General features: G+C 38.4%; 1 protein-coding gene across 1 annotated transcript; it reads right to left on the reverse strand.

Annotated features, from left to right (window-relative positions):
• Positions 1-1,285: 1,285 nt before the first annotated feature.
• On the reverse strand, positions 1,286-2,230 carry LOC119053167 (vomeronasal type-1 receptor 1-like). Its single transcript, XM_037150656.2, has one exon. The coding sequence runs from the start codon at positions 2,228-2,230 to the stop codon at positions 1,286-1,288; it is 945 nt and encodes a 314-aa protein (XP_037006551.2).
• Between the last annotated feature and the right edge of the window lie 17,079 nt (positions 2,231-19,309).

Genomic DNA, 19,309 nt, shown 5'->3' on the forward strand with positions numbered 1-19,309 from the left:
CTTGGGAACTTGTTATAAATGCAAATTCTTGTGTTTTGTCTCAGGCCAACACAATCAGTAACACTAGAGTTGGGAGTCCACAGTCTGAGTTTCATAAACATTGCTTTTCATTCTGATGCATACTTGATTTAGATGACTACTATGATACACTATAAACCAAAAATGACATGACAGCTCCAGATTAAGAAAATTACATGAGCTCATAATTTTAGTGGAAAATAAAAGAGGTTATGTACTTCCAGGAAATGAATCAAAATTCAAGATATTATGTAACTAACTATAAAAACCACTTTTGTAAAATATCAAATCTAGCATGAAAATAATATAGGTACATTAAAAGCCTCAGGAAAACTTGAGAAGCCTTAAGTGACAAGGAAATAATAGTCAATATTTGCAAAAAAGATACTGTTGCATTTTATTCAATAAAGGGAAAAAAGAAAGGGTAATTTAAGTTATACCAAAATTCCCATTAATTTTCATCATGTCAGCAAAGTACAGGTATATTAACTCACCAGACTTGACACTGAAGTGATTTATTTTTTAGGTCCAGTAAATACAATTAAGAGATAAACTAATATTTAAAATAATAAAAATGTAACTTTATGATATACATAACATACTCAGTGGAATATTTACTAAAATAATTCATAGTAATCAGAGCTGCTGATGTTGCCCATCAATTTAAACCTGAATTGGACTCATCATTATTTTTACAACCAAAATTAGAATTCTTGGCTGGTTCTATAGCGTCTGTCTGAACTAGTTATCATGTGTATTTATTGCTTCATGTTCTATCCTAGTCCTTATCATTCTCCATATCAACACCAGACATGGTGAGGTTCATCAGGTCTCTGAAAACCTTTTGTGGCTTCCACTGAATGAGTCTTTTCAGGTGATTATTCTGTGTCCAAAACTACAACATACAAGTATACTTTAAAAAATCATCAATTTTCAGGTAAGTACATGAAAAATAAGTACATTATAATACCCATCTTTATCACAAAATTCGATGCTTTGCACCTTTGTACTCTCTCAACACTCTCCCAAGACTTTCCATTCATTATAAAGAGGCGTAAGTACGTGAAGTAAGTTTGATATAATAGAGTACATAATTTCAACTTCCGCTTAAGCTAGAAATTCTAGGAAAGCAGAAATGTAATTAGTTTTATTCACCACTGTGAAACACATTTCTAGCAGAATTATTAGCACCTAATAATTACTGACATTCATTAAAATTTCTTAAAAACTAAACTCATTATTCATCCGACTGCCAAAGTTAGAAGAGTTATAGGTTTTTAACCAGATTGGCTTTACATGAAATTTTGGCCCAGAAATTTAAAACGAGTTGAGAGCTATGGATGTTACTGATAATAAGCAAAAAGGGACTAAACGTTGGAAAGCATGAGTCCAGGAACACAGGGATGTCCACCAGCCACTGGCTTGGTGACACAGTAAGAATAATGTAAAGAGTTGAAATGGAAGAAAGAGAGTAAAAGGTGACAAAGCTGCTCACCAGGATCAGAATGATGCGCGTGGCTCTGACTTCGTGGGACGGTCTGTGGGGAAACAGGTTGCTGTGAATGTGTTGGACTCGCTGCTTGTGCCTAATCAGGAAAAAGACCATGGAGCCACTAGTCCACATCATGAGAACCAAACATATAACATCAAAGGAAGATAACACAACTCCAAGAAGTAGGACTATAAGTCTGTCTGACCTGAGTGAAAAACAATATCCAAAATGTGTTTTTGCACTCACATTTTTACTGTTTGTTGGCCCAAATACTTGCATGGGAATAAAGACATTTGTTAAGAGATGCAGAATCCAGCAGAGGGAACAACAGAAAGTAATGCACTTTGGGGACCTCGTTTTATGCTCCAACCACCTATAGGTTCTGGAATAAAGTTTAATGGCCTGGAAGCCACTGAGGAGGCAGGCAGTGCCAAGGGACACCCCTCTGGCCACTCTGTGTAAATAGAAGACAAGTTTACATCCCACATCATCCAAAAAATATTTTAACCCAAAAGCTGCCATTGTGTGAGGTATCCCCTTGGAATAAAGAACCAGGTTGTTGGCGAAGACCAGCTGGTTGAGAATCAAGTCTATGGGTTTCAGCTTGTGTCCAGTGAGCCAAGAGAAATTATAAAGACAAAGGAGGGAGGAGTTTCCCAGGATCCCAGCTCCAGTCTCCAGGAGGAAGACAAATCCTTTTTCCAAGCTAGCAGAGCCCATCACATCAGTATCTAGGAGACACTGATCTTAATTTGGAGTCAAAATATGGTAGGAACATAAAGAAAGGAGAATGTGTTAATTTCATCTGCCAGTAATTCCTAGTGCTAAATCTAACACATTTTAAAAAATTCTTTAAACGGTACATTTTTTAAATTAAATGAGCATTAAGAATAAGAGTTTATGGACTTGAAACTTAATAATTAGGAGTCCCATGTTGGAAACCAGTTAAATATCAAACTAAAAGAGGAAGTTTCGATAAATAATGGACCGTTAATATTATATCTCTACATCTATAAAACTGAATGGAAAACCTCTCTATGCATGTGTATGAAGTTCTTTCCAGGATGTATTCTTAAATAAAAGATAAGACATGGGCAGGCGACTACCTAGTATGCCACTATTTTTGGATTTCTTAGAATTCTGAACGAATATGAATAGGGATACATTTGTATGTGTGAATTCAGTTGTTTTAAAACTGAAACCCACGAAAGATGAATGATATAGAGATAAAGAGACAATCTAGGTTGGAGGGATAGAAATGAAAACTAAATGTTTATGAATTGATCCTGTGTTAAAGTGTTTACTCTTAGGTAAACACAGCTATTTTACATAATTATCTGACAATATTAACTTAAAATGCAATGAAAACAATAAAATTCTAAGGCAAATTTACGATCAAATATATATAGCTCATTGTTGTCTATCTATATGAAGTAATAAAATTTTAAGTGCCTTAAAAACCTATTTGGACTAAGTACTTGTTCTGAACTATATCAAGGCAAAAATACTTGCAAAGGTGTTAAATTTTCTCATAACCATATTGTTAATAAAAGCAGTGGGAAATATTCTGAAATTAATGAGTAAGTATTTTAATGTAATTGGGAAATGAGGCTTTTTCTAAAAGGGAAAACTTAGAAATAAAAATGCAAACAGTTTAAGGAAAACTTTTTAACTTTTAATTTTGTTCAGGAGAATCATCATTAATGTGACCTGTATTTTTTCTGAAGCATGAACACATATTTCCACTGTATACTCTAACCAACTCCCAAGTAATTACCATGCCCATTATTCATATTGTATTCACAAAATGCAGTTTTCAACTAGAACAAGATACATATCTTTCAAAAAAGACAAGAGGACTCTGGAATGTTTTCTCACATCAAACAAGGAAACTTCCCCAAACGTCTAAAGACTCTTTGGAGTTCATACTGGTTTTGTTTTCAGGAAGTTAAGGAAAGGACTATTTATTCTGGAGGGTGATAAGGGGATGTTGAAGCAAAAGGAAGAACTGGTTTTATATATTAACATCAGGATGAAATAAGAGTGGTTGTATGTTTTAGACTAAAAGGAAAAATCTCATATTGCAAATAATTAATTTAACCTAAGTGTATTGATTAATATCATTCAAGTGGCAATGCAGATTTTTTATAATTTCAAAATATTAAAAACATAGTTAATAAGATTTGAAGCTTGCAATAAAGAGAATTTTATTTTATTGATTATGCCTTTACATATGTTCTATTTCCCCTCCTCTGTTCCCCTCCACCCTGCACACCCCTCCCCCACCATTTTCCCCCCTTTAGTTTATGAACACGTGTGTCAAGTTCTTTAGATTCTATATTTCCCCTACTATTCTTACCCTCCCCCTATCTATTTTCTATCTACTATTTAAGCTACTTATTTTCTGTACCTTCCCCTTCTCCTCCCACTCCTCTGTTGCTAACCTTCCATGTGATCTTCATTTCTATGGTTCACTCCTGATCTAGCTGTCCTCTTAATTTGCTTTTGTTTTAGGTGTGGTTGTTCATAACTGTGAGTTTGCTGTCCTTTCACTGTTCATCTTTTTTATCTTCTTTTTCTTAGGTAAGTCCCTTTAACATTTCATATAATAAGGGCTTGGTGATGATGAACTCTGAATTTGATCTTATCTGAGAAGCACTTTATCTGTCCTTCCATTCTAAATGAAAGTTTTGCTGGATAGAGCAATCTTGGTTGTAGGTCTTTGGATTTCATGACTTGGAATACCTCTTTCCAGCCCCTTCTTGCCTGTAAGGTCTCTTTTGAGAAATCTGCTGACAATCTGATGGGAACTCCTTTGTAGGTGACAGTCCCCTTATCTCTTGCTGCTTCTAGAATTCTCTCTTTCATTTTAATCTTGGCTAATGTAATGATGATGTGCCTTGGTGTGTTCCTCATTGAGTCCAACTCCTTTGGGACTCTCTGAGCTTCCTGGATTTCCTGGAAGTCTATTATCTTTGCCAGATCGGGGAGATTCTCCTTTATTATTTGTTCAAATAAGTTTTCCACTCGTGGGTGTTCCTCTTCCCCTTCTGGTACCCCCATAATTCAGATGTTGGAACATTTAAATATATCCTGGAGGCTTCTAAGCCTCTTCTCATTTTTTTGAATTCTTGTTTCTTCATATTTTTCTGTTTGGTCATTTTTTTCCTCTTTCTGGTCCACTCCTTTGATTTGAGTCCCAGTTTCCCTTCCATTACTATTGGTTTCCTGTGCATTACCATTCATTTCAATTAGTTTAGCCTTCATATGTTGCTCTAATTTGTGACTATAATCAACCAGTTCTGTGAGCATCCTGATCACCAGTGTTTTGAACTGTGCATCTGAAAGTTTGGCTATTTCTTCATTGCTTAGATTTATCAGCTCTGGGGCTCTGAGTTGTTCTTGAGCCATGTTTTGTTCTGTTCATGCCTGTTACATACGAGGAGAGGCGCCTTGGTGTTTACCGGGGCGGGGCCACCCAGGTCGCAGGTTTGTGAAGCTGTATGTGTGGGCAGGGTCAGAGAGGGACAGTGGAGGTCCTCTCTCCTCGCCCAGTCTGTCCCACTGCTCGCCCCCAGCTGCCTGTGCACTGCCCTGATCTTTTTTGCCTAACCGGCTCGCTGCTGGTTTCGCCCCTCTCACTGGTTTAGCTGAGTGGTCCGTTGTTTCCGGACTCCGTATTTGATTTTCTGTGTGGTTTGGTTGTGTTTATTGTTTTTAAAACTTTGTTGTTTTTAGATTTGGTTGTGCGAGGACGAAAAGTGTTCCCACCTACACCTCCATCTTGGTGGAAGTCCTCAAGAGAATTTTCTTGAACTGAGCCAAAATCTACTAGCAACTACCTTTTATTTATATATAGAATGGGTCCAAAAGAGGAGGCTTGTAATTCACACACACACACACACACACACACACACACACACCCCACATTATCTTCAATAAAAGTACATTAAAATTAGTTGGGAAAATAATTATCCCCTTTAAATATAGAGTATTACAAAAATATTGGTTCAAAAGAGAAGTAAATTTTTACCTTAGAACTGAGGGAGCTTTAAACTGATGGGTAGAAGGCCCTAGCTGATGTAGCTCAGTGGATTCAGCATGGGCCGGCGAACCACACGATTGCAGTTTGATTCCCAGTCAGGGCACATGCCTCGGTTGCAGGCCAGTTCCCAGCAGGGCACACACAAGAGGCAACCATACATTGATGTTTCTCTCCTTCTCTCCTTCCCTTCCTCTCTAAAAATAAATAAATAAAATCTTAAAAAAAAAAAAAGATGGGTAGAATCTAAAATAGTAACAAATCCCACAGATAAGATGTTAGCTATATTTTTATCATCTTTGATAGAACACATCATTACTGTGTATACTACAGGCAAAAAACTTTTCATAACAATGAAATTATAATGAAAGCAGAAGAACTTTATTACATATAAAATTAACCTAAAGGGACTATTTAAATATATACAATATGTTGTAAAAATGTCTCAGTAATCACCTGCCAATATGTACAAACAAGCAGACCTCATAAACATTAAAACTTATGTCACAAACCATCAGAAAAGTGAAAATGATGTTAAAATGACATTATTTATAACTATAACATTAATTTTATCCAAATTTTATTTTGGTTCAAATTCCTCTGAAAGAAGGTTTATATATCTTTTATTTTCTATAAAAACCACCATTAAGCATAATCAACAACTGGTAACTATTCTTTCTTGAGATGTAATTGATAGATAACATTATGTTGGTTTAGGTGTACAGCAGAACAATTCAATATATGTATATATTGTAGAATCATCACCATAAGCATAGTTAACATTCATCACCACACATAGATTTTTTTTTTCTTGTGATAAGAAGTGTTCAGGTCTACTTTTTAGCTACTTTCAATTAGGCAATACAGTGTTATTAACTATAGTCACCATGCTGTACATTACGTCCCCAGGACTTATTTATTCAACAAATGCCAATTCTTTATGCTAGCCTGAACATTGAGAGATGTTGGAACCCCGAAAGCTCAGAAATTTGTATATTTATACATGTATGTCTTGTCACTTACTATTACCTTAAAGGCAGTTAAAAAAAAAATCCTCCAATTTGGGTGGCATTTCATGCAGCATTTATAGCAAAAACTTTTATATGACTTTTTGCACTCCTATTTTAGTTGTTCTCAATAAATTAAGTATATAATTGGAATGAAGACAACAGTTAAAGTTTGGGAGAAGAAAACTGGCTCTTTTTTAGTTTCTTGGGGTGACATTGATTAATAAAATTATACCAGTTTCAGGTATACAATTCTACACCATGTAATCTGTGTATTGTATTGTGTGTTTACCACACCAAGTCAAGTCTCCTTCCATCCTCAGAAAACGGGCTGTTGATAAAGGATACACACCAACTTATGGAGACTAATGTGCTGATCCCACTGACCAAGCCCATGTTTGACCAAGCCCATGGATACTGATTACTATGGTACTTGAAGGGGATATGGAAAAATAATTCACTCAGCAGGAGGTCAAGCAGAAAGGAGCTACAAGAGATCTTGCAAAACCTTTATAAACAAATGAATATGTGTCTGGAGGGATCTTCACCGATTGCAGATAGGGTTCCCTCCTTACAGGAGGTCCTGTAAGGGTAGCAGGGTCGTGCGTCACAGTGACTATTTACATTAAATGTATACACGCAGGTACCCTTCGAAATACTTGTAGAAGAAATGTAATGTTAATAACTTTTGTGAGATTAAGAAAATTTATAAAGTTACTAGTATAGTAAATATATATTCTAGAGCTAAAACAATGAGGCAAATAAGAGGAAAGAGAATAATGGAATCTTTGGAAAGTAAACCATATTGAATTTAAGTAATAAAAAGTAGGTCAGTGGGCATTAAAGGGTTTCTTTTTTTTTTTAAGATTTTATTTATTTGTTTTTAGAGAAAGGGGAAGGGGAGGAGAAAAAGAGGGAGAGAAACATCAATGTGTGGTTGCTCCTCACACGTCCACCACTGACAACACAGCCTACAACCCAGGCACATGCTCTGAGTGGGAATCAAACCAGCAACCTTTTGGGCCGCAAGCCGGCATTCAATCCACTGAGCAACACTAGCCACTGCTAAAGGGTTTCTTTAAAACAAGAACACCACATTGCTCTGATCATTGGTCACCCCAGCACTGGAAGAACTGCAGTAATTCACAGGGAGTAAAAGCTCATTCTTTCCTATTGATCATAGGGATATTGTGGAGCCACAGAGAAATCAGAATTCAGTGCCTCTTTCAGAAAGAGGGAGTGGGAAATATCCCTCAGTCAGGGTCTCAGGTCAGAATTCCTTTTCTTTTTGAAAAGAAAAGTCTCTCACTAAAATAGGTGGAAAGAAGGGAAGGGAAGGGGAGGAAGCGAGAGACATTTAGACAAGTAGCACAGGACTTGTGGATAGAGGAGGTAGTATCCTAGCTACACAACAGTGACAATGCCCAGGCACTTGGAGATGACCTACTGGGAGAGTGATACATACAGCTCAAGATTTTTAAAGCCCCTCATGTTCTTACGCCCCAAATCCACGATCCTTTTTTCTATTTTAATCTGTGTATCTGATTTGCATTTCAAGAATGGGAGAGAAAATTAGACTTTTATTTTTCCAAATGGCAGAAAACTATAATCTATCAATGAAAAACGGAGAGATATATTATTGCAGACCCCATTTGGCCCATACTGCTCCCCCCACACCTCTCAGACAGGGATCAGGTGCGTGCTTGGCAGCTTAGAGCTGACCATCTTGCAATGCTCGCCCATGTGGCTGTGGTATGAAGCCTTTAGAGTGAGCACTGAGGGTCCGCGTGTGTAATCAGGGACAAGACAGAGGCAATTTCAGAAAGGGCTGTAACTGGGAGGAGAGAGGGGACGTGAGGAGTGTCCCGAAGCAGATAGAGGAGCGTGGCAATATGCTCCCAGTTTCCTCAGCAGCAACCTTCCTATGGATACATATCGAACAGTACTTTTGTGCCTCATACTCAGAAAACATAGGTATATGAACAAGACCAGGTATTACTAGATTGTCTGAGCTATTTCCCTTCCTAGAATATGGAAGTTATATGAAGAGAAGAGTTTACTTACTTGGCTGGTATTACTGCCAGGACTGTGAGTTGCAGGGGCAGCTTGTCTGCAGATGTGGAGAGTGGACATTTGAACCTGAGATAAAGGATTTGGATGCCATGATGTCATCTCCTTGCTGGGAAGTGATTATCATCTCAACTGTAATTGTGCTGACAGTGTCTGCAAAGGGAGTAGAGGTGGTTTGTGAAAAACATTTGTGGATTGTGTATATTACTGAAAATGATTAATGCTGAATGATAAAATATTCCAGTGGGAGTTACAAAACCCCTGATCTAGGAAGTATGAAAAAGTAAAAATAAAATTAATCTCAAGGGCAGGAGAGCAGAGGAAATTGTGATCTAACAAGAGAATCAAGGTGAGCACAGGGCCCTGATGGATGTTTAGCCATCCTGAAGGGTTTGACACAAAATATCATCTAGCTTGTTTTTATTATTCAAGACTGCGTTGAGCCCTGGCTGGCGTAGCTCAGTGGATTGAGCGCGGGCCTGCGAACCAGAGTATCGCGGTTCAATTCCCAGTCAGGGCACATGCCTGGGTTGCAGGCCAGTTCCCAGCAGGGGATGCATGAGAGGCAACCATACATTGATATTCTCTCCCTCTCTTTCTCCTTCCCTTCCCCTCTCTCGAAAAATAAATAAATAAAATATTAAAAAAAAAAAGACTGTGTTGAGGTTTCTGAAATACAAAGTAGAGACTGTGAATAAGTAGAGAAGAAAGATTTCCAGAGTAGTACAAGTGAACGGGAAATCTGTGTTCCAGCAAATATTTATTACGTGGATCCTGTGCATCTGGGACTTTTTGGTGTTTGAGATATAACACTACAGAAAAATCTTACAAGAAATGTTCCCTTGTGGAACATACATTGCAGTTGATGGAAACATAAAATAAATAAAACACCTCAGTTACTAGGTTCATAGTATATGAAAAGCGATGGGATGTGTAGGAAACTGAAAAGAACAGCAGGATACAGGGGATTAGGATGAGTTGAAATAGTAAATAGGGTTTCCAATCATAGTGAAGATGACATCTGAGGAAATACATACACACCCAATTAAATGTTCAAAATATTTGAATGGACATTTTGAAAGGGAAGATATCTGAAAGGTAAAAAAAAAAAAACACTTTATAAAGTTTTAACAGTATCAGTCACAAGGGAAATGCAAATAAGTTAAGCCCTCCATGACTGTCCATTACAAGTACAGCAAAAAACATAAAATGACAAACCCTGATGACACCATATGTTGGCAGGAATAGAACGACCTCTCACAGGTACTGACTGCGGGAGTATAAAATGGCCAAGGAACTTTGAACAAAGGTTGTCACTTTTTTAAAAATTTTTCTTCGTTTTATTTTCTGGGATCGAAAACCAAGTAGAGGCATAAATGTTTTTGACATAGTCCTCTTGAAGATACCTTTAAATAATTTACAAAATGACTTAATTCATTATGTCTCTTGATTTTCAGGATCCATCTATATCACTCGCTGTCAGCCTTGATTAATGGGTTGACCTTTTCAGAGCAGAAGAAGTAACTTATGAATATTTTCCCAACCCTTGAGAATCATAATCATCACAAATATTTTATCCTTTCATTGTAAGTGTCTGGAAAGTAGATGTGTTTGTTCATTGTTAATAGGAAGAAGCAGTGTCATAGGGGGTTAATGAGGGTAAATTAGCTTTCACCCATAGAGATGCTTTTGAAAAATCACGGATATAAGTCAGGGAAAAAACCAAAGACACAGACCATTCTGCTTCAGTAGTGATCATGTGAAGCACATATACTTTGGCTGTGCCTTTAAAAAAATTCTCTACTGAGGACATTTTTTCCCATTGCTTTTTAGGGAGAGAGAGAAAAGCTTCAGTGCAAGAGAAAACCTTGCTTGATTGCCTCCCACAGGAGCCCGACCAGGGAGCCACTTGCTCAGACTGGGAATCAAACCCACAACCTTTCAATTACTGACACACTCCAACTAAGTCACACAAGCCAGAGCTGGTTGGTCACTTTTAAATAAAACAAATACATGACCTAACAATTCTGCTGAATAGATTTACCCAAGAGAAATGAAGATCAGTGTCCACATGACATTTATAGAAAATGACGTGATGCACATAATTTTAGTGACCAGAACTGGAATTAACCCAAATGGCCATCAATATGATGACAGATAAACAGCTTTTGACAGGGATGACTGCTGATGCTCAAACGTCATCGTTGTTGACTCTCAAAGGAGTTACCAAAGCCAGGTCCAAAGGCGGTTCTGAACGATTGCTCTTACATGAATTCACAGAAGAAGTAAAATCTAAAGTGTGTTACGAAAATACCGGAAAAATGGTTGCCTGTCTAGTGGAGGAATTTACTGAAAACAGACAAGTGGGAATTTTCTGTCATCATAGAATATTTTGTACCTTTTTTTTTCCTTAAAAAAATGTATTGTTGTTTAGTTCTAGTTGTCCTGCCTTTTTCCCCATTGCTCACCCTACCCCATCCCCCCACCCATCACCATGGAATTTTTGATGCCTGTTTTGGGGCATGGATCAAATGGGTACTAGCATTTCCCAAACTTCAAATTGTGCAGTTAAAGTGTGGGCATTTTCCTTCATATTAACATTGCTTTATCGAAAAATATGTATTTCTTGAACTCTGGTTAATGGTTTTCTTGTGCCATTGGAAGGTTAGCACTTGTGAACCTCATTTCATTGCATCCTGAGAGTCCAGAAGCCATGGATCGCCCACCTAATACTTGGATCTTAGTTTCTCAGGAGTGTTCTCTGCCAAATGAAAGCACGTAGCATTTCTGGGAGAAAAGGCTGATTCTCAGAGGAACTGCTAAGGATGGAAGTAGTGTGGCCCAGTCTGGCTGGGGTTATGCCCCCACTGGGACTTCTGCAAGGTAACTCAGCACCCTGGGCTCCTGGGAGAAGCTGCAGTGGGACCTGCAGCAGATTCCATGGAAGTGGAGGTCACGAATCCTAGCCATGGTGTGTCCATATTCCTGGTGGTGTGGTCCAAGTTTGAGGGAAGATTACTGCATCAGAGACCTCAGCTGGTGAATACAGATGCCCTGCACATCTGTACCTTAGAGTAGAAAACTGTGACCCCAGAGCTATGGGCCCTTGAGCAGCAGAAATAAGAGACCACGACCTGGACAGCCATTAAATTACACATAAAGTCTGATAAAAGAAGAAAAGGAAAGAAAGAAAAGTCTTGACTCCCAATCAGGCAAGGGAGTTAAAGGGTTGGAGTTTTCTTGTTGGACAGAAAGACATGCAAGAAGAACAATGAGGGTGTGAACAAAGGACAGACAAACCAGTTTGGGAGCATCAGAATAACAAAAATCTCATTACCCTGGCCAGATAGCTCAGTTGGTTAGAACAGCATCTGGATATGCTAAGGTTGTGGGTTTGATTCCCTGCCAGCGCCACTACCAGAATCAAACGACAAAATCATTAATAAGTGGAAAAAATTAATGTTTCTCTCTCTCCCCATTAAAACTTTTATAAAAGGAAAATTGCATATTACAACTCACTGAAACATTTCCTAATCCATGAAACCATGTGCATAAATAAATTAACTGATAATAGGGGGAATGGATATTAACTAGTAACTAGAGACTCAGAAAGTTAGCAAAGCATCAGTGTTTCTTAAAACAAAGGCTGGGTAAACCTCTGGCCAAGATGGAGGCATAGGTGGAAACACTGTGCCTCCTCACACAACCAAAATTGAGGATAACGAAGATTTAGAAACAAAAACACAATCAGAATGACAGAAAACTGAACTGTGCAGAAGTCTGGTACCCATTCAATCAGAACGTTAAGAGGGGTGGAGCTGGCGGCCAATGAAGAGGGGTCGCAGCAGGAAAGGTGGTGGCTGCTGATCTGGGAGCACAGGCAGCGCAAAGCTGACTGTGGCCACACAATCACACACAGATATACTAGGCAAAAAAGGGTGGCTAGTCAGACCATGCAACCCAGAGCTCCAGCACCAGGAAATAAAGCCTAAAAGCACTGATTGAAAGGGTGCCAGGAGAGACTCCTACCCTCACAGAAGAATTTGCTGGAGCAACCCGCAGGGTCTTAGAACATACACGAGTTCACCCTCCTGGGAACCAGCATCAGAAGGGCTCAATTTGCTTGTGGGAAGTGGCAGAGGGGACTGATATACAAGGGAGAGCAGAACAAGCGCCATTGTTCTCTCTCTGACTCTGCCCCCACATACAGCATCACAACCCAGCCACTGGGTTGTCCTGCCCTTGTGAACACCTAAGGCCCTTCCCCTCATACATGACAGGTGCAACAAGACAACAAAAATATGGTTCAAACAGAAGAACAAATCAAAGCCCCAGATCCAATACTTTTAAGCGAACAAGAGAAAGCCAACCTATCAGATGCACAGTTCAAAGTACTGGTGATCAGGATGCTCACAGAACTGGTTGATTTTGGTCGCAAATTAGATGAAAAAATGAAGGCTATGCTAAGTGAAATAAAGGAAAATTGTACAGGGAACCAATAGTGATGGGAAGAAAACTGGGACTCAAATCAATGGAGTGGACCAGAAGGAAGAATGAAAGAACCAAATAGGAAAGAATGAAGAAACAAGAATTCAAAAAAATGAGGAAAGGCTTAGGAGCCTCCAGGATATCTTTAAATGTTCCAACATCTGAATTATAGGGATACCAGAAGGGGAAAAGAAAGAGCAATAAGTGGAAAACTTATTTGAACAACTAATAAAGGAGAACTTCCCTAAACTGGCAAAGCAAATAGACTTCCAGGAAATCCAGGAAGCTCAGAGAGTCCCAAAGGAGTTGGACTCAATGAGGAACACACCAAGGCACATCATAATTACATTAGCCAAGATTAAAATGAAGGAGAGAATCCTAGAAGCAGCAAGAGATAAGGGGACAGTCACTTACAAAGGAGTTCCCATCAGACTGTCAGCGGATTTCTCAAAAGAGACCTTACAGGCAAGAAGGGGCTGGAAAGAAATATTTCAAGTCATGAAATCCAAAGACCTACATTCAAGATTGCTCTATCCAGCAAAGCTTTCATTTAGAAAGAAAGGGCAAATAAAGTGCTTCTCACATAAGGTCAAGTTCAAGGAGTTCATCATCACCAAGTCCTTATTATATGAAATGTTAAAGGGACTTATCTAAGAAAAAGAAGATAAAAAAGATGAACAGTGAAAGGACAGCAAACTCACAGTTATGAACAACCACACCTAAAACAAAAGCAAACTAAGAACAGCTAGATCAGGAGTGGAACCATAGAAATGGAGATCACATGGAGGGTTAGCAACAGAAGAGTGGGAGGAGGAGAAGGGGAGAGAAGGTACAGAAAATAAGTTGCATAGATGGTAGGTAGAAAATAGACAGGGGGGAGGGCAAGAATAGTATGGGAAATGTAGAATCTAAAGAATTTGTGACACATGGACATAAACTGAAGGGGGGGAGAGTGGTGGGGGAGGGGTGTGCAGGGTGGAGGGGAATGAAGGGGGGAAATGGGACAACTGTAATGGCATAATCAATAAAATATATTATAAAATAAATAAAACAAGGGCTGAAAGATGGTGATGGTCAGGATAGTTATATTGTTTCAAATATATTCTATTAATTATTTACTGAATATAATGGAAAACTAGTATGTTTCAAGTTGAGAGGCCTGACAAAATTAAAGTGATAAAAACTAACATAATCAGTATTAAAAAAAACATGAAACATCAGGTGCCTTCTGATACATCTTGATGATATATTGTCACTCTGATGTTTCCCATTCAGATACGCCAAAGCTTTTTATAATCGTTTGAAAGCATCTGAGATACAGGGAACATTTTAAAACTAGTGAGCCTATAATGTTCAAAAGTTGACAAGTTCAGAGAACTCAGTTGAGAGGTAAAGAAAACTAAATGCAACACATGAGTTTGGATTTCACCCTGCAGAACAAAAATACTCGAGAAGGGCCCCGTTGGGACAAATGCTGGCAAAGTATTATCTGTTTCTTCCATTTTATTGTGTTCATGTTGAAATTTCTGATTTTCTTATAGTTCCCCTGTTATATATAAGAAAGTTTTCATGCTTTCAAGAATTATGCACTGAAGTGTTCAGTGATAAAGAGGAGGAAATTTCCAAAATATACACCAGTTCTTTGGAAGATATTATATATGTATATGTGTATATAAACATATGAATGCATGTGTGTCATGTGTTTTGGAAAGGAAGGAAGAAAGGATAAAGTAAATGGAGCACAAAATAAACAATCATTCAACCTGTGAAAAATGTTTACAAGTATAACTTGCTTTTTTAGATTGATTATTTGAACTTGTTTATATTTCCTAAGCTAGGCCTATGAATTTCCACCTCAGGACTGCATTCCCAGTGTCCCACAGATTTTGGTTCATTGTGTTCTCATTGTCATTTGTGTCAATGTATCTTTTGATTTTTTTCTTGATCTCATTGTTAGCCCATTCATTGTTAGTAACATGTTATTTTGTTTTAGATTTCCAGTGTTGTTGTCTTCTCAAGTACAGTTGTCTCCATTTTCCCACCATTCCACCAATCACTGCCTCCCACTGTTGATCCTACCCCCTTTGGTTTGTCCATGTGTCATTTATACATGTTCCTTTATGACCCTTCCCCTATTTTCCCATTATCCCCCCTCCTCCTCTCTTATTACCATGAGCCTGTTTTTTATTTGAAAGTCAGTGTTCACGTTTTGCTTACTTGTTTGTTTTGCCGATCAGGTTCTGCTTATAGGTGGGATCATATGGCATTTGTCTTTCACCACCTGGCTTACTTCACTTAGCATAATGCTTTCCAGATTCATACATGCTGGTACAAAGGGTAAGAGCTCCTCCTTTCTTTCTGCTGGGTAGTATTCCACTGTATAAATGTACCACAGTTTTTTGATCCATTCACTTACAGATGGGCATGTAGGTGGCTTCTAACACTTGGGTATTGTAAATTGTGCTCCTATGAACATTGCATGCAGTGAGTAGGTTCTGTTCAAGTGGTGTTTCAGGGTTCTTAGGATATAATTCTAGCAGTGGATTTGCCAGGTCAAAAGGTAGTTCCATTTTCAGTTTTCTGAGGAAATTCCATACTGTTTTCTAAGGGACATAAAGGAAAGAGTAAACAAATGGGACTTCATCAAAATTAAAAGCTTCTGCATGGCTAAAGAAAACATCAGCAAAATGAAAAGGGAACCAACCACATGGGAAAATATACTTGCAAATGATACCTCAGACAAGGGTTTGATATCAAAATATATAAAGAACTCACATGACTCCACTCCAGGAGGACAAATAACCCAATTAAGAAATGGGCAAAAGACCTGAACAGACACTTTTCCAAAGAGGACATACAGAGGGCCCAGAGGCATATGAAAGGATGCTCTGCATCACTACCCATCAGACAGATGCAAATTAAAACCACAATGAGATACTACTTCATACAAGTGTAATTTATTTTTAGATTTTTTTAAAAGATTTTGTTTATTTATCTTTAGAGGGGATGGGAAAGAGAGAGGGAGAGAAATATCAATGTATGGTTGCCTCTTTTGCATCCCCTGCCAGGAACTGGCCTGCAACCCAGGCATGTGCACTGACTAGGAAATGAACTGCGATCCTTTGGTTTGCAGGCCTGTGCTCAATCCACTGAGCTGCACCAGCCAGGGCACAAGTGTATTTTTTTAAATCCTGTAGCTCTTCTTGAACTTTGAAATTATATCAAATTTTTAAACAATATTTTATTTATCTATTTTTGGAGAGAGGGGAAGGGAAGGAGAAAGAGTGGGAGAGAAACATCAATGTGTGGTTACCTTTCATGTGTCCCCTACTGGGAACCTGGCCTGCAACCCAGGCATGTGCCCTGACTGGGAATAAAACCAGCGACCCTTTGCTTCACAGGCTGGAGCTCAAGCCACTGAGCTACACCAGCCAGGGCTCCAAACTTTTTAAAATACAAAAATTGTCGTGTGTTTGATTGCCAAGTAGGAAGCTATATATATCATGAAATCAACTCCAGTGAATTAAATTATTTAATATAATTTCAACCCTCCCTGATATTTTTAATTTTTTCTTTTTGTTGTCACCTGAGGACTTTTTTTTTTGGGGAGAGAGAGAAGTGGGGAGAGAAACATCCATGTGAGAGAAGCATCTATTTGATGTCTCTGTACATACCCAGACCTGAAATCCATTCTGGGACTGTACTGGGGGCATGGTGGAATAGGAGGGTGAGAAGGGTAAGGAATTGTCACTCCTGTCCACTCCAGAAAGGCAGTAAAGCTAGGTATGTGCCCTGACCAGAAATCAAACTCACGAACCTTCAGTTATAGAACGATGCTCCAACCACTGAGTCACACTAGGCAGGACCTTCCTCACATTTTAAAAACGAACTAGAATTAGGAGGACTCTTCCTTAAACTTCTATAGGTACCAAAAACAACAGTAAAAAATCCTACTGCAAGCACCTCACATATGGTCTATTATTAAAATGTTTCACCTCAGTTCAGGCATGAAAGGACAACTATCACTTTATATATTGACCTCCAATGTTACTCCCTAAGGACTGTTTACTAGCGAGAAGGAAAAATATACATGTATATGGTATGGAAAGGGAGAAATAATCTTGGTTTTCTTCATCTCATTACAGCAGTATCTCTCATGGCATCTTCAGTGTGAGTCCTACCAAGAACATCTTATTCAGTGTGTAACCCATACCTGCTCCCACGTTTCACTACACCTATGTCCTGTTCTGTCCTTTCCACAGAACCCACCAGCTTCTAATGCCGTGCTGCATGACTTAATATCTTGGGAGCATCATTTATAATCTGTTTCCCTGAACAAGAATAAAAATTCCACGAGGGCAAAATTATCTTCATGTTTTGTGTGCAGATACATCTTCTCTACCGAGAGAAATGCATGACGCACATAAGCTATAAAATTAATCTTCCTTGAAACACTAAATAAATGTGTCACTGTAATACTTCTGTCTATTAGAGGTACTCTGGCTACTCCTAACTCCTGAGTTATTGTCCTCCCTTCAGTCTGATTTCCCACAGGGTCTCAGGAATTAGAAAAGAACCATATTATGAAGAGAACCAAGGTGGCAGGTGATTAAAAGTCCAGCAGAGTTTGTGTTGACATCTTTCACTAGATAGATCTCAGTGTCCTCTACTGAACTTTCATTGGGATTATTGTTGGTTTCAAAAGTGTGGTCTCCCCTGGCCTTTTCTGTCACTTCACATGGGTATTTTCCTTCTTCACTTTAATAGTTTTCTGTACTTTCCACAATTAACAAATGTTTTTTGAGCCACTCTCTGCTCCCCTAGCAGACACTGTCACTATAATCCCATGTGAAATGATAATCACCTTCCAACAAGGAGATGAGATCATGGAAGCCACAACCTTTATATCAGGTTGAGATGCCACTTTCCACACCTGCATAGGTGCCACCTGGGCAGCCCCTGCCCCAGCTGCAAATGCCAGCAGGTAAGTAGCAACTCTGTTCAGATAAGTTCAATTCTGAGATGGACTTCTTTAGAAAATTCAGTGATAACATAGGATAAATGATTCTGTGTCTTGGGATTGGAACCCAAAAGTATAAAACATATAGAGACATACATGTATATGCAGAATAGATTTTATTTAAGGAAAATGATGTCATATTGCCAGGCTCATTCACCTGCATTGAGACTGCCTGACACCTCTTCTCCCTGTTACAACTCTCTCTGAAGTCATCTCTCCCCTGTCCCTGACCGCACTCAGGGACCCACAGGTTTTCACTGTCCAGGCTTCATGTTCCAGGCAAGTGACAAGCCGTAAATCAGACAAGATGGGCTCTAGCTGCTGAGACAATACTGGTCTGCTTGACAGGTGCTGTATATGAATTTGCTTTTGTTTTGTTTCGGGGGAGAGAGTGTTGCAGTAAATGAAGTCTGTAAGAATATGTTCTAACATTTCTTTCCTTATGAGGACATTAATATTTATTGAGAGAAAAGGAATGCTCATTCCACGTCCCACATTAGGGACAAAAATAAAAAGCTTAATTAAGGAAACCTGTGGCTCACTATTATATTTGACAAGGCCTTTTCGGTAGGTGTTGGACGTTTTCTGCCCCACACCCAACTTTGTCACTTCTCTCCAAGTTTAGCTTTCTTTTAGTGAGAAATGGCATTTATGTATCACAGTTAATTACTGTAGATGGTCAGTACCATGGACCATCTAGTAGATTCTTTCAGGAAACTAGGGAATATGTATGTGTTTTAAATTGATGTACTACATGCATTATTTCTCTCCAAATTTATAGGATTATAGATTTTGTTTAAAATTATATTTCATGCATAGATAACTTTTTGTTTTACACAAAAAGTCTTCTTTGCCCATTATATTTTTTGCTGAACTTATACGGGTGACATTGGTTAGAAAAATATATGTTTCAGGGGAACAATTCTATAACACATTATCTCTATATTGTACTGTGTGTTCACCACTCCAAGTTACCAATTAATTTAATAGACTAATTCAAATGTTTCAATTGAGTGATGTTGGGATAATTTGCATTTACTATTTCTTTTCAGGTATTTCTGCCTTCATCTGATTTCCAGTAACTTGACCTTTTTCTTACAAGTACACATAGAATATCATGCTCATAGACAATCAGCATAATTTTTTCATTTAACTTGGAATTTTATGGATTC

The sequence above is a fragment of the Artibeus jamaicensis genome, unplaced genomic scaffold (genome assembly GCF_021234435.1).
Source record: "Artibeus jamaicensis isolate MK-2021 breed Jamaican fruit bat unplaced genomic scaffold, CSHL_Jam_final contig_723, whole genome shotgun sequence".
Taxonomy (NCBI): Eukaryota; Metazoa; Chordata; class Mammalia; order Chiroptera; family Phyllostomidae; genus Artibeus; species Artibeus jamaicensis.

Excerpts from the sequence above, each read along its gene's own strand:
- LOC119053167 (XM_037150656.2), bottom strand. The coding sequence starts at position 2,230 with ATGGGCTCTGCTAGCTTGGAAAAAGGATTTGTCTTCCTCCTGGAGACT.